This window comes from Aphelocoma coerulescens, chromosome 2 (genome assembly GCF_041296385.1).
Source record: "Aphelocoma coerulescens isolate FSJ_1873_10779 chromosome 2, UR_Acoe_1.0, whole genome shotgun sequence".
NCBI classification, from domain to species: domain Eukaryota; kingdom Metazoa; phylum Chordata; class Aves; order Passeriformes; family Corvidae; genus Aphelocoma; species Aphelocoma coerulescens.
Window position 1 is genome coordinate 21,364,996 of NC_091015.1, and position 13,323 is coordinate 21,378,318.

At 38.8% G+C, this 13,323-nt stretch overlaps 1 protein-coding gene across 3 annotated transcripts in view; it reads left to right on the forward strand.

Annotated features, from left to right (window-relative positions):
- MINDY3 (MINDY lysine 48 deubiquitinase 3) overlaps positions 1–7,558 on the forward strand; it is a 47,908-nt gene extending 40,350 nt beyond the window's left edge. For all 3 annotated transcript variants that reach the window (XM_069006738.1, XM_069006739.1, XM_069006740.1), the window contains 3 exons: positions 2,345–2,432; positions 5,562–5,633; positions 6,495–7,558. In XM_069006738.1, the coding sequence (XP_068862839.1) occupies positions 2,345–2,432; positions 5,562–5,633; positions 6,495–6,644 (310 nt within the window). In that variant the 3' untranslated portion in view covers positions 6,645–7,558. The remainder of the gene's footprint in view (positions 1–2,344; positions 2,433–5,561; positions 5,634–6,494) is intronic.
- Positions 7,559–13,323: the final 5,765 nt, after the last annotated feature.

Genomic DNA, 13,323 nt, shown 5'->3' on the forward strand with positions numbered 1-13,323 from the left:
TCTGTACAACAATCAAAAAGACCTCGGAAATGACACCTTCTGCCCACAGCCCCCAGCAAAGAGACCTGGGGTGGTTAAGGCCTATGTAGTAAAAGAGGCATCTGTGAGAAGCTAAGAATGTGTCTTCTGAGAGGAAAACATAGTGCCTACATGAAAAAAAAAAGGGAAGAATCTGGATTTATAGAATGTTAAATGTAAATACAATATAAAGTGAGTTAAAATCTTCTGTAGACTAATCAGCAAAGTTATAAAACTAATAGTATTCTTCTGAGCCTATCAGTGCCAAGAGGCTTGCAAGAGGTTTGTAGTTCTGACAGACAACTCCCAATATTTAAAAGTACTCAATTAGAAAAGTGCAGTGAGTTCTTTTTATTCACCAGGGAAGGTGGCAGGGAGCAGTTCTCCTCATCACTGGAGATTACTGAGGGGTTCTGTACTTAAGCCTTCTTATGGGTGGTCAGAGTAACTAAGGTTCTGAAGTGTCAAAAGAAGTAATAAAAAACCAAAATCCTGAAGAAACATCAGAAGGACATTGCTGAACTGTTTTAGGTGACTTACCACTGTGGACTGTGCTGGTACCAAACAGTATCAGAATGAGAAGGTGACAAATGAACAACAGCACTTAAAAAAGGATTTGAAGGCCAGTCGAGGGAAAATTTGCATATAAATATTTCATGGCTAAACATGGAATAGGAAGGAATGGTTTTTGTAGATAAAGAATTGACCAAAGAATAAAAATGTCACCTTTTCTTAATGGAGGGAGATAATTAGATGAATTTTACAGGATTTTGTATTAAGTCTGTGAATTCTATTATTTTGCCAGCAAGGATTTGGCAGTAGGGATTTTTATGATTGTTGCTGATACAAATGTGTTTGAGATGTTAAAAAAACAATATGTAAGAACAGCAGAAGTTACTAGAAGATATGGTAACAGAGAAGTGTCAGTACAGTAAATGTAGATTGGTCACTCAAGGGATAAAGCAATGCTGATTGCACATACACATTGTTGGTCTATGAACTAGATATTAGTGGTCAGGAAACCTCTAGACTTAAACTGATAGTGATATACATGGAGTGGGATTCATAGGAGTTATGTCATTGTATAAATGCCTGCTGTTTCACTTCAGCTTGGAAAAAAAATATTGTAGAAAGGTATCAGGAATGCAGCAAGGCTAATTAAAGATACAGAATGCCATTAGTGCAAGGAAAAGGTAGGTTAGGACTGTTTGACCTGGAAAAGATAGACAACCATTTACACAGTAAATAGGGAATGATTGTTAATTGCTTCACACAATACAAAAATGGGGTATTATCAAACTGAATTATCAGGTGACAGGTTCAAAACAGAGAACATCTATTCCCAGAATCCATAGTTTCATTTTCATTTTTTGAGTGGAGTTTATTAAGAGCCAGAAGTATATATGGGTTCAAAGCTAATTAGGCACATGCATGGAAAGAAAAATATGTATGTTTGTGTTTTAGATACTGCCTGTCACTGAAGATATCTTTGAGCAGCAGACTGCTGGAAATGGGGAGGGTAAACTAAGGCTGTGTGTTTGCCCTGTTGTATCGTAAGCATCCACTGCTGGCCAGTGTCAGGAACAGGATACTGGGCAAGACTCTCTGTTGGTTTGACCCAATGAGGACGTTCTTGTGTACGGTACAACTTGTAACTAAAGCAGAGGGCTAGGTAGATGCACGTAGATACAATCTGCTGCCTGTAGAAATATATTGCTTAAATAGATATATAGACTTATAACTGATCTTTGTTTGCAGTGACCTGAAATTAGATCATAGTCATGCAGTAAGGCTTCCAGATTAGTACTGTTAGTATTTCCATTGTTTGTTGGTTCTGGCTTCTCTGATATCAAGTATGCGATGTAAATGTAGAAATGCATCTGTTAAATTTAATTTTATTTCAGCGTACTTAGAAAATCTTGGAAAGTTTTCAAATCTGTGTTTAAAAACAGGTTGTTTGGCAGTGACAGAGCTATGTTTGAAAGATGGCTGGTTTTTGTATCTTTAAAGAATGCTTACAAGACAGCAAAATGCCTTTTGGGCTGTAAACCTGGTTTTAGATTATATGGGTTTCAAATTATTTTACCAAATATGGTGGTCCTTCAGAATTATCACTTATTTAATTTAAAATAACAAATTACTTTTATTTAAAAATAACCATGTTTTGGCAACTTGCATACCATTCTGGTGCAGTTGTCACTTGTGATTAAAAATAGAATAGTATTGCTATACTTGGCAGTCAGTACTATGGTAGCACAGCATAACTTCGTCATGCAAGAATAAAAGTGTCTTACTCATACTTTTATATTCAATGTTTTTATCTTAGTGTAAACCTCATGAAGACCAAATTAGACCCAGAAGGACTGGGCATCATACTACTGGGTCCCTTTCTGCAAGAATTTTTCCCTGAGCAGGTAATCAGTATAGCTTTATTGCTGCAGAGCATTGTCCATTCTGTTTGGCTTTGTGACTCATTAAAAACTTTCATCAATATCACAATTTTTAATAAGTATTGCGTTCATTCAACTCAGCTGATCAGCAGATAACTTCTGTATTCCACCACAAATGGTAGACTTCTGTTTTCTGTAACATGTCCATGATTTTTTCAGCCTTACACTGGAAGGAAACTCCATTGTAGCAACAAGTTCTAAATTTAAGTTCAGGAAATATATAATCATTTTGCATGTGACATTGAATTGTTTCCTTACACAGAAAGTTCATCGGAGTTTGGTTTTTACGAGAATAAATGACCATACTGGTTTTATGAATATTAAAGATATTGCCAACAAATAGGAAAAGGTTGCAAACATATTTAAAATTATCTTTATGTACATTTCTTAATAATGTAAAATTTTTGACAGTTTAACAAAAAGTCATTATAGACTTAGGTTTAACATATGTGGAAGTTAGGGTATTGGAAAATTATTTTCAAACTCTCAGTCTGCTCCGTATACTCTTTAAGACTGCACCACTACCGAGAGGCAGGTGTTAACCTAGCACTGCTGTCCTCTTTTCCCTTTGCTTTGGATCACATTTTCCTGCCCTCACACTGCCTCCCTGCCACTGGGAGCCTCTTTAAACAGATATGTGGTAAACCAGAGCAGGGAGCTGGTCTGGGTAAGAGCTCTCTTTGCAGGTGTCTGGGGGCTTGTTCCATTGCCATGCACATGCTTGTATTAGCAAAAGAGAGCAGGTTTACCTGGAGATAGAAGGATAGGCTGGTGGAAGCAGGAGAAGGGCTGGGAGGAGTACTTAAAAGGCTTGTTATCTTAATGTGTCACTGAAACTATGTGGCTTAATTTTTAAAATCAAGGAAATGTGGAACTGCTGGGTTTTAAGTGCCTTCAGCGAGATTTATTTTGTTAAGGATTGTGCAGCACTGGGTATAGTATTCTGTACTATGAAACATTCTGGTCAGTCAGAAGACACTAGAATTGCACTGCCATAGATAGTAGAGATTGAACAGATCATTCAGAGACTTTCATCATCTAGAGGAAAGAGAAAGAGGAGTTAGTGTTAATTTTCTCTGGACTTTTAGAATTATATCTGCATTGTATTTTTGCCAACTGTTTCTTCTTCCTTTCATTTGTTTATACAGAAGTGGAAATACATGCACAATTGAATATAACTTATTTATTACAATTATATTACATTTGCAAATCTGGAAGACTCCACTGCTTAATTTTAGGCCCCAGATGCTAGAATGAAGTCCAGAAAGCCAAAGAACATCCTCCATAATTGGCTGTGTCTAAACTGTCCAATAGCATGGGCCCTAGATACCTGGGGAAGAAAAGAGCCATTGTATGGGGCTGCTGCCTCTCTTTCCTGTTGCAAGGGCATCATTGACTGAGGAAGGGAAGCTGGAGAACAAAGCACAGTGCAATCATGGGCAGAACCCTGCCTTGGTCACCTTGGTGGAGGAACTCTTTGCCTGCTGTAAAGTTGGAGCCCCCAAGTCAATGCCTGTCTGTCAAGTGCTAATTCCCTGTTACATGTGATTCCCCACCACTCAGTTTTGCCTGACCTGTTAAACCTTCACTGGCTCCAGTACAAAACATGGGAATTGTTACTGCCTTATGGGTGCTGTTTGAGCAATCTGCATGTTTTGGACTGGAACTTGCCAGTATCCATTTTTTCAGTGTCTGTGCTCTGTGGATCAGGTAGCAGTAGCTTTTACCCATACTGACACCTGAAAGAATTCTTTCTGAAAGTGAAATTCTGCACAAATGAAGATTAAGGTCAAATACTTTGAGGAAATAGCCGATAACAGTGATGGTTGGAATTGTTGGTGTTGATATTTGAACATGTAGCTAGGGCTTGGGAGATCCCGATTCAATTCCTTCTTCACTGAGGATATTCAAACCCCTGTTCTTACTCTCCTAGAAAGTACTCAACTCCACCTCAGAAGTAGGAGGATATCTCAGCTTTCCTTCTGAAATTTGCTGGCTCAGAAAAAAATTATTCAAAGCTATTCAGCCTGACTCTTTAGTGCTTAGGGCAGTCACCTTGAGAGGGGGATTCCTGAATTCCCTGCTAGCCCTTTTTTTTTTGAAAACAATAACTGCACAGAATTCATAACTTCCATGGGACAAGAAGTGGAAAGCAGCATTTTTTTTCTTTATGGGTGAGTGTAACTTCCTCAGGGAAATGAATGTGTCCTCTTTCCTCCCAGCAAAGTTTAATTTTATTTATCTCTGTGAAGCAACTTCTGTAAGCAGAGCTACCACTTATCTTCCTTTTCACCACCCTCCTTCCACTGAATAGCTTAGATGGCTGTGAGAGACCCATAGAGAGAGAGTTTGTGAATCATTCAAGAGTAGAAAAATGAATGAGGGTTTTTGTAATGTGATGGATGTACTGTAACCTGAGCAGATTTATTCTCGTTCCAGCCTTTACTTCCATGTGCTCAAAAAAGGGATAAGCTTTTGTTTGGAGCCTGGTCCGGTAGGCATAAAAGAGCTGATACTACACCTGATTTGTGTTTCCTGGTTCAGTGAAATCCAAAGCTTTCAGTCCTCTTAGGACTAAAACATTTAAACACCTGGAACAGTAAAGGTCAACCAGAGCCAGTACTTTTGCAGTTGGACCTCAGCAGAACCAGTGTCTTCAAAATTAGTTTACTTAGGCATGGGAGTATATTAGCTTTTTAGCTCTCAGATGGAGGGCCAGAGATTGGATCTAGTCCTTAGTAAAAAACTTTGTAGCATCCAAACAGTGATAAATAAACATGCATGTGACTACTGCATAAGGTGTCTGACATTAAACATTAGGACAGCTTCTACATGGTTAGTGCTGAAGTTGTAGTTCAAAGTGTCCAGGTGAACACAGAAAATCATGACGTGCTCTTGAGCCCATTACTCATTAATTTACTGGCACCCGTTTTTTTATTTCTGAGGTAAAATGAAGATTTTGTCACCTAAAAGAAATGGTACTTTTTAAGTTTCCTTTAGTCTTCCTGGTTGAATGCATCTGTCTAGTTGTAAAAATAAGAGACTCAAGGCACAGTGTATGCCACATGAAATTAACTGTCTTCTTTCTACTAGGACTCCAGGGTTTCAGAGTCATTTACTGTTTACCATTACAATGGACTGAAGCAATCTAATTATAATGAAAAGGTAAGATGTACATCTAAGCCCTAATAACAGTAACTATGCAAAACTGAATACAGTTACAGGCAAAATACTCTTAACTTGAAACAGATGTTTTACAAAGCTATTATTTTGATGATTTTCTTCCAAAATGATATATTTGGAATTGGAAGGTGCTTTGTGCTCCTGATCATATTTGAGCTACTGTACTGCATTGCTTGGCCAGACCAGGTCTCTGAAACTCTGTGTTTTGAGAAGAGCACTTCTCACACCTACCCGTCATAAGGGGGGGGTCTGAACTGTAAGGGACGGTGGAGATGTAACATACACAAAATGCAACTTTTAGAAGTAACTCTACATCTAAATTAGGTGTTCAGAATTTTTCATGAAATTTTTTTAGTAGTCCAGGCTTGCATCAAAAATTAGTATTTTTTGAGCCATTTACTGAGGAAACAAAGATGACCCGTTTCATTTTCAGTGTTCTCGAAAAAAGGGGTATACCAAACACAATATGACTGATTCTAAGTTCCTGAAGGAGAATTTAGAGTAAAAGATTGTAAGGCATTAAGAGCCATAAGGAACAAGAATGACTTCAAGTTAGAAGACTCTTCCAGAAAATATACTTGCTCAGTCTTTGGAATAGCTTGTAGTTAAGTCCTTAAAATCCCCCCTGTGAAATATCCAGTGGTTTCATACCCCAAAATGTAGGCAGAAGCACTCAAAGATTAGGGTTTTTCAATTTCATACCTCCATTTCATTAAAAAAAGAAGCATGTAAAACTTCACAGATTTGATGTATATCATAACAAACCCTCTCCTAAACTGGTGATAATATCATCTCATCTTACAGTTTTTGAACAGGCTGACAGAGTTGGGTTTACTTTGACAGGTCATGTATGTAGAAGGCACAGCAGTTGTTATGGGCTTTGAAGAACCAATGCTGCAGACTGACGACACTCCCGTGAAACGCTGCTTGCAGACCAAGTGGCCATACATAGAACTGCTCTGGAGCACAGACCGATCTCCTTCCCTAAACTGAGGTGTTGTCCATGGGCAACATCCGCCCGTTGGATCCTCGGATGGGGAGACGGAATTGGAATTTGCTTGGGGAGTGGTATACTTTGACTGTGTGGAGTTATACACTGGTATCATTGAGGAATTGTAAATAATGATTACAAACACTTTTTCAGTGTTAATTGGAATATTTAATTTTTTAATCAGATTGATTTCTATTATAATAGTTTGTCTTTTTTGGCCACTGTAGTACTGTTAATGTGAGTTATCCTAAAAAAAAAGCCTACTTATAAAGTCTTACCATTATTTTGCCATCTCATGAAGATTTGAAAAATTCTGATATTGCAGAATCTGCATATTAGATGTCAGATCTTTAAAACATGAAACATATTCAGCTTTCTCAGCATCATATAGGCATGTTTTATTATTTAAATTATACTAGCTTACATTACAGTACCATAATGTGTGGACTAAACTGGCCTTTGCACTGGATATGTTTTAATGAGTTAAAATTTTCTGCAGTTTTTCCTAAAATCTAATTTTACCTAAAGAGCTTGCACAATGTGACATAAATAAATTTTTAGGAATAAGTATAATTCTTAAATACTCTTTCTTGGCAGTTGTATATTACTGTGGCTTAGTTATTGGGCATGTTAAAAGTGAACAGAAAATCTGAGGAAAAATAGATATATTAATATTTATTTGAATTTGTATAAAAGAAATGTAAAAACAGCAGAAATAATTTCTTGTTCTATAATCTTTAAACTATTCAGACTTATAATATTGCCAAATACCTCTTCTTAATTTGTCCAAACAGCAGTGTAAGCCAGCATTACTGTATGTGTTAAGTGCATGAGAACATCTGTTATTACATTATTATATTCCTTTATTTATTATCAACTTCTTAGCCCTAAAATAAAATCTTTTCCTTTAATCATATATTATTCAAAGTTTGGTTTACTTGGACTTGTTTGCTGCTTATCTGAGATGATGGAAAGGGACCACAGGTTTAGAAATGTTAGCTTTGAAGTTGAACATATCTTGGGGGAGAAAAAACCCACACCAAAAGGTAATTTCCTAACTTCTGGAATTACCGTGACCATTCCTTATTGCAAACTGATCACAGAGTTATCTTAGTATTAAGAGAGTTTTATTTTTTTTTTTTTTAGATTTCTTTTTCTGAAAAAAAAATCCTTTGCAGATAACAATGATTTGAAAAGATTCCTGAATTTGTCCTAGGACTGGCTTTACTTTGAACACAAGTATTCTGTCTGGTGGTGTGGGCCTGACATTAAAATCTTGTGCAACAGTGGTATTACCGGTGAAAACTACAGATAACAAATTAGGAGAGTCTGCATGTCAGGCGTGAAACTTTACTTTTCAAAAAATAGTCAAGCTTGATAAGTATTTGTTTTAGCTGGTTTTGCACATTTAACATAAATGTCTTTAGATTTCCACTGGCACCTTGGAATAGGAAAATTCACTTTTCTGGCTCTTTGTCTTGAATGCTGGTGTCTGTCCAGGGCTTGTACTGGAGTATCTCACACCAGATTTTGCACTGAATCATGGTTTGAATCTGTTAGGATATGCATCCTTTTTTCTAGTCCACTCTCATAAAATTTATGTTCTATCTCACAGAAAAAAAAATCAATTAGAAGCCCAGCTTTGGTGAGATCTGTATATAAGCATTAGTCTGGATTAAAACTTCTACTGTACTCCAGAGACATTTGGCCAATGATGGTGTGATATAAGAACCCTCATTCCTGTATCCTTTTTCCTTCATACTGCCTAGTTGTTAGAGACCTGGGTTCTGGTTTACTTCACTTTTGGATTACAGAGGCTAACTAACAGTGCTTTATGGCATTTAGGCAGCTCATCTGAGAACCTCAGCCAAACGAACCTTTCTGTCCTTTCTTCCCTGACGAGCAAACTGGGAGAGATTCTGCCTTTATGGAAATTCACTTTTTGTCCCCTAAAAGAATGTGGTTATTTAGAGAGCAGACTTAAAACATGCAGGGTATTAATGTTTGCTACTTTTTATTTGCTCCCATAGAAAAATGTCTAGGAACCTATACAATTTTCACAAGTTGTTCTGCTCTAAGTGCTGCCTCTGTGTGTATGTATATACTGCAGTTTGCAAATTGAAGCCTAGTCGGTAATATCAGAGCACTCTATGGGATTAAATACATGCTCTAAGTAACCAGAGGAAATTGATAATGCTAACTGTAAGAAAGCATGTGAGCAAAACATGCAATTACATGACATTTTGATTAATACCCTAGGGGTTTTTACATATTGCACAGTCATTCAATTTTAATTGCCAAGGAAAAGACAGTATCTTCTGGGAGACAGCTACTGTCCTGGCTGGCAGCACGGTACAGTTAGCAGGACATCGGACAGCTGGTCTGGAAAACTGGCTTCTCCTTCCCATGTCTCAGAACCCTTTGAGACAGAACATTGTTCAGATACATGTTGGTGTCTTTTTGCTCTAAATTCACTTTCATAAAAAAGAGGTGATTGGGGGGAAAAGGGTCCTGGGGTCAGCTGCTGGCTAAATGGTAAAAGAAATTATTCCTACACTTAAATGTATACTGAAGTTCACAGTCAGACAGCCTCAAATAAGTTATCTAAGTAAATAATGGAAAGACTACTTCTAGTGCTTCATATTAGCCCACATGACTTAGAGTTGAAAGCTGAAGGGTAACAAATACATACTTGCTTTGTTAAAGTCTGAACTGTTAAAGGTAAGCAGCCAGTACAAACCCAAATGTAAATATCCTTGTTAGAATCCACACAAAGGGCCCTTTAAAACAGTGAATCACTTAAGTACATGCTGGGCATTTTGGTTTTTGGATACTTTTGTTGAAGTTTTGTTCCTTCAGACAGTTACAATTTCTGCTTATCTGGTCCATCTCTATGCTTTCTCTCACCTCTTCTGTTCCTTGTGTGCATGAGTTTAGGTCAAAGAAGCCCAAGATGGGCCTTGATGGAGCAGGCAACTGATGTGGGAGTAAAATCCACTGGGGGAGAGGAATGGCTGTGTCTACACATCAGTTCCCGAGCAGAAACAAGTCCCTTAGTGCAATGCGCTAATTTGCTGTCCAACTAGATGAGCGTCTGCAGTCAGGCTGTGGACAGCTACTCTGGATGCTCCGGCTTGCAAGCAAGTCTGCTCAGCACAAAACATCCAGCATGTTCCAGGGAGCACCTTCAGCTTCCCGTGGCTGTGCTGAGCCCTGTGCTGCAGCTCTGCTGCTGGGAGCAGCCAGAGGTGCAGTGAGAACACAGTGCAGCCACAGCTTCCCCTGCAACGTCCCGTCCTTTGGGGTTTCACACACAAAGCAGCCAGTCCCTGCTTTCACCAGCATGGTGGATTGCTCATTAGACTGTTTTACATTGATTTTGTGTGATTAAACTAGTTAATACCTATAACTAATGAAAAATCAGTATTTCCTGGAGATCTCTTGAAAAGAAACACATTTTTCTGCAGACTATATGCTTTGATTGATATAAGATTTAATCTGCTCAATCTAAAATTAACTTTAATGCTTTTCATGTAGGAATTACTTCTGCTAAGATTTTTAACTTGGACAATATTCACAAAGGTAAGGTTCAAAGAGGAATGCTGAACATCTTTTGTCAGCATGTCATCCTGAATTCAGATCCCACAGACTCGCTCTCTTTGTAAAGCATGGTCACATCCTCATTTTATCCCCTTGTGACAGGATAATCAATACAAAATACTGTCTATGTAGTGGTTTCAACTACAGTTAGTTAAAGGATTCTGGCCTACAGAAAAAAAGTAGGAAACAATTGAGAGATAACTTTTCCAGTGGGAATTGGACATTTCAGCTTTTGTACTGCCATGTTTTGAAACAGTAACAGATTTAACAGTAAAATTGTCATTAATTTTTATAAGATTTATGTTAAAAGCCCATACGATTCTTTGAAATACTTGTTCCTCTGCTAGCAGGTTCATTACTAAGTAATAGCATAAATAACACTAAAGCTCTGATAATGAAGCCTCCTACAAAATATTAAGTTTTGCCTCAGCAAAACTTTCTATAGATTTGACTCAGGTATTTTTAAGATTGGAAACACCATAATGACATACTAACATCACCAACTGCACATAATATTGGCTGTAGAAATCCACACCATGAATCTTAAATTTTTCTTCATAAATTACTTAATCCCACATCTGACCTTCCATTTATTCTGTAAGGTAGATAATGATTTTTAGACTCTTGGCTAAATGTTCTTATAAAAGCTCTCTGTCCTGGCTCCAGGTGTGGTTCTAGAGCCTATTATGACTTTTTAGTTGGATATTCAAAGCAGTTAATGTATCAGACCACAGGTATACTGAAGTGCAAGCTTCAGCCAGCCAGCAACTGGGGGAGCTGCTTACCTCTTACACAGTGCAGATCAGTGTCCACTTCAAACATTTCTAAAGTCTGAGGAAAGCAAGATGTGAAATAAGCTTCCAGTGATCAGAACAGATCCAGGTTGTGTAGAGAAACAAAATCCTTAGAAGCAAAACTTAGTTGTTTTTGTTTATCTCTTTAAATTGATTTGGAATATCCTGCATGCATATGTCTCTTCTTTATAGAGAGAAAAAAAAAGGAAAAGTGTAAGGGGAGGGGGACTGCTGTAGGTTAACACTTTGGGGGTAAGAAGATCTTGACAGACAGTTCCTTCTTTTCATGCTGCCCTGCCTTCCTACAGGTTTTAGCACTGATAGCTGTTTGAAGCACTTTTTAAAAAATTCAGCTCAAACCAAACAGGTTTGGTGGCATGTATTTCTAACTGAAAGGCAGGTACAAGGGGAGCACATGAGAACTGCCTTTATTCTTGCTTATGCCTCTTCAGCTTCATTGGTGTGAACACTGACCTATCTTCAAGTGTGCTAATTACTGAATTTTAACTGTTTTGGATGGATCTGTACAAGATGGCTACAGCACAAGAATGTGCTGCCTTCTCACTTCTGAGTGCCAGTGTTCAGGACTGCAGTCTGAGTAGTTCTCTGAGCCCCAGAAACTACATTTGAGACACTCAGCCCTGGAACTGATTGCTGTGCTAAGAAAGAGCATTATTATTATTATTATTATCATCATCATCATCATCATTTAGCATAAGGCAACACAACTTCCAAATGCCTTCAATTGTCTTAAAACTGCATGACTTTTAAGAGTAGGTGTTAATCCTAAAGTCATTCAGGAGTACCTCACTTCTGAATTTTTTAGTGGTGCTTAGATATCTAAGAGATACTTGTACTATGTAAAATAATGAAATAGTGTCAATGGTGATGTTTCACCATTTAACAAAGTAAATTTGACATAAATATAAGGCAAGCAGAATTAAGGGATATTACAAGCCTATGGGGACAGCTAAGGATCACACAGTTAATGCTGGAAATAAACACACAGTTCTATTTTTGTGAAAAGGAATGTCAGTCTTATCTGAATAATCTTGCCAAAAAGCACTTAAAATAAAACAAACACAAAAGTAAAGTAACCAGAATATCAGAGCAAAACAAACTGCTCTCAGCTGCTTTCATAGGTAGATCCACTGTAGCATATTTATAAATGGGTTCTCTATTCTTTTGATCTTTCTCTGATTCTGTTTTGGACATATCTGCATTACAAATGCTGAAAAACTATTCTTTTTTCTTGTCACAGAGCTGATTACATGGATAATAAAATGTTTCTCCTTCTTCCTACCTTTGCGTTGGTAAAAAAAAATATAAATAATGCTGTCCCCTCAAGATGTGGGGGTAATGGCACATTTAGCCTTGTAGGGGAAGGGAGCATTTCAGGCAGTCAGGTTTTTCTATATATTCTTAACAAAACCAGTTAAAACTCAGTTGTGAGGCTTGCAGGGGCAGAACAGTTCAAGACTGGAGTTATACAGCCCCATCAGTTTTAATTACTTTTACGAAGAAATTACTAGAGGAGCTTTCTAAAAGCACCATTCCATTTATGTGCCACAGTTGGTTATTTCTGTGCAGTTGGTTATTTCTGTGGGAAAAGCGGCATGACACCTGCTCCTGCATGGAGCTGTGGTAAAGGCTCTCTTCTGCGCCAGTGCGAGCTGCCCCCTTCAGCTTATTAAAGCTTTACGTCGTCAGGCACTCACGGAGAAACTTTGAGAGGAATAGAGGAATGCATCTTGTAACGCGTTCTGAGCTCTGTGCCCGGCTTTACGTGTTTCGTTTTTTCGAAGGGTTTTTTCGTTACTGGGGTTGTTTGGTTTCTATTTAATAATGGCCATGCCGAGCAGCCACATAACAATCTGATGAAGGTTTACATTTTTTCAATGCACTTTCAGTTTCCTAAAAGAGATTTTCAAGTACCAGGCTCTTCAGTTTAAACTCTTGAAAATGCTGGAAGTCGAGAGAAGTTCAGCTGGAAACCACCAGCCCACACCCCGACATCTCCCGCTGGGAGCACGGCGGCCCCAAGGCAGCCATCGGCAGCTGCTGGGCATTCCCGGCGCTCTCCTCAGCCGGCGTTTCTCGCAGGTTCTCCGGCGGAGCCGCTCGGCGCTCGGCCCGGCGCGCGGGAGCCCCCCCGGGCCGCGCTGCGGGCGGCAGCAGTCGCTGCCCCGGCCGCGGGCCGCCAGGGGGCGCCCGAGCGCGCCTCCCCCGTGGGGCGAGCGGGGCCGAGCGGCGCCGAGCCTCCCGCGCCGCCCCCCGCCCGCGCACG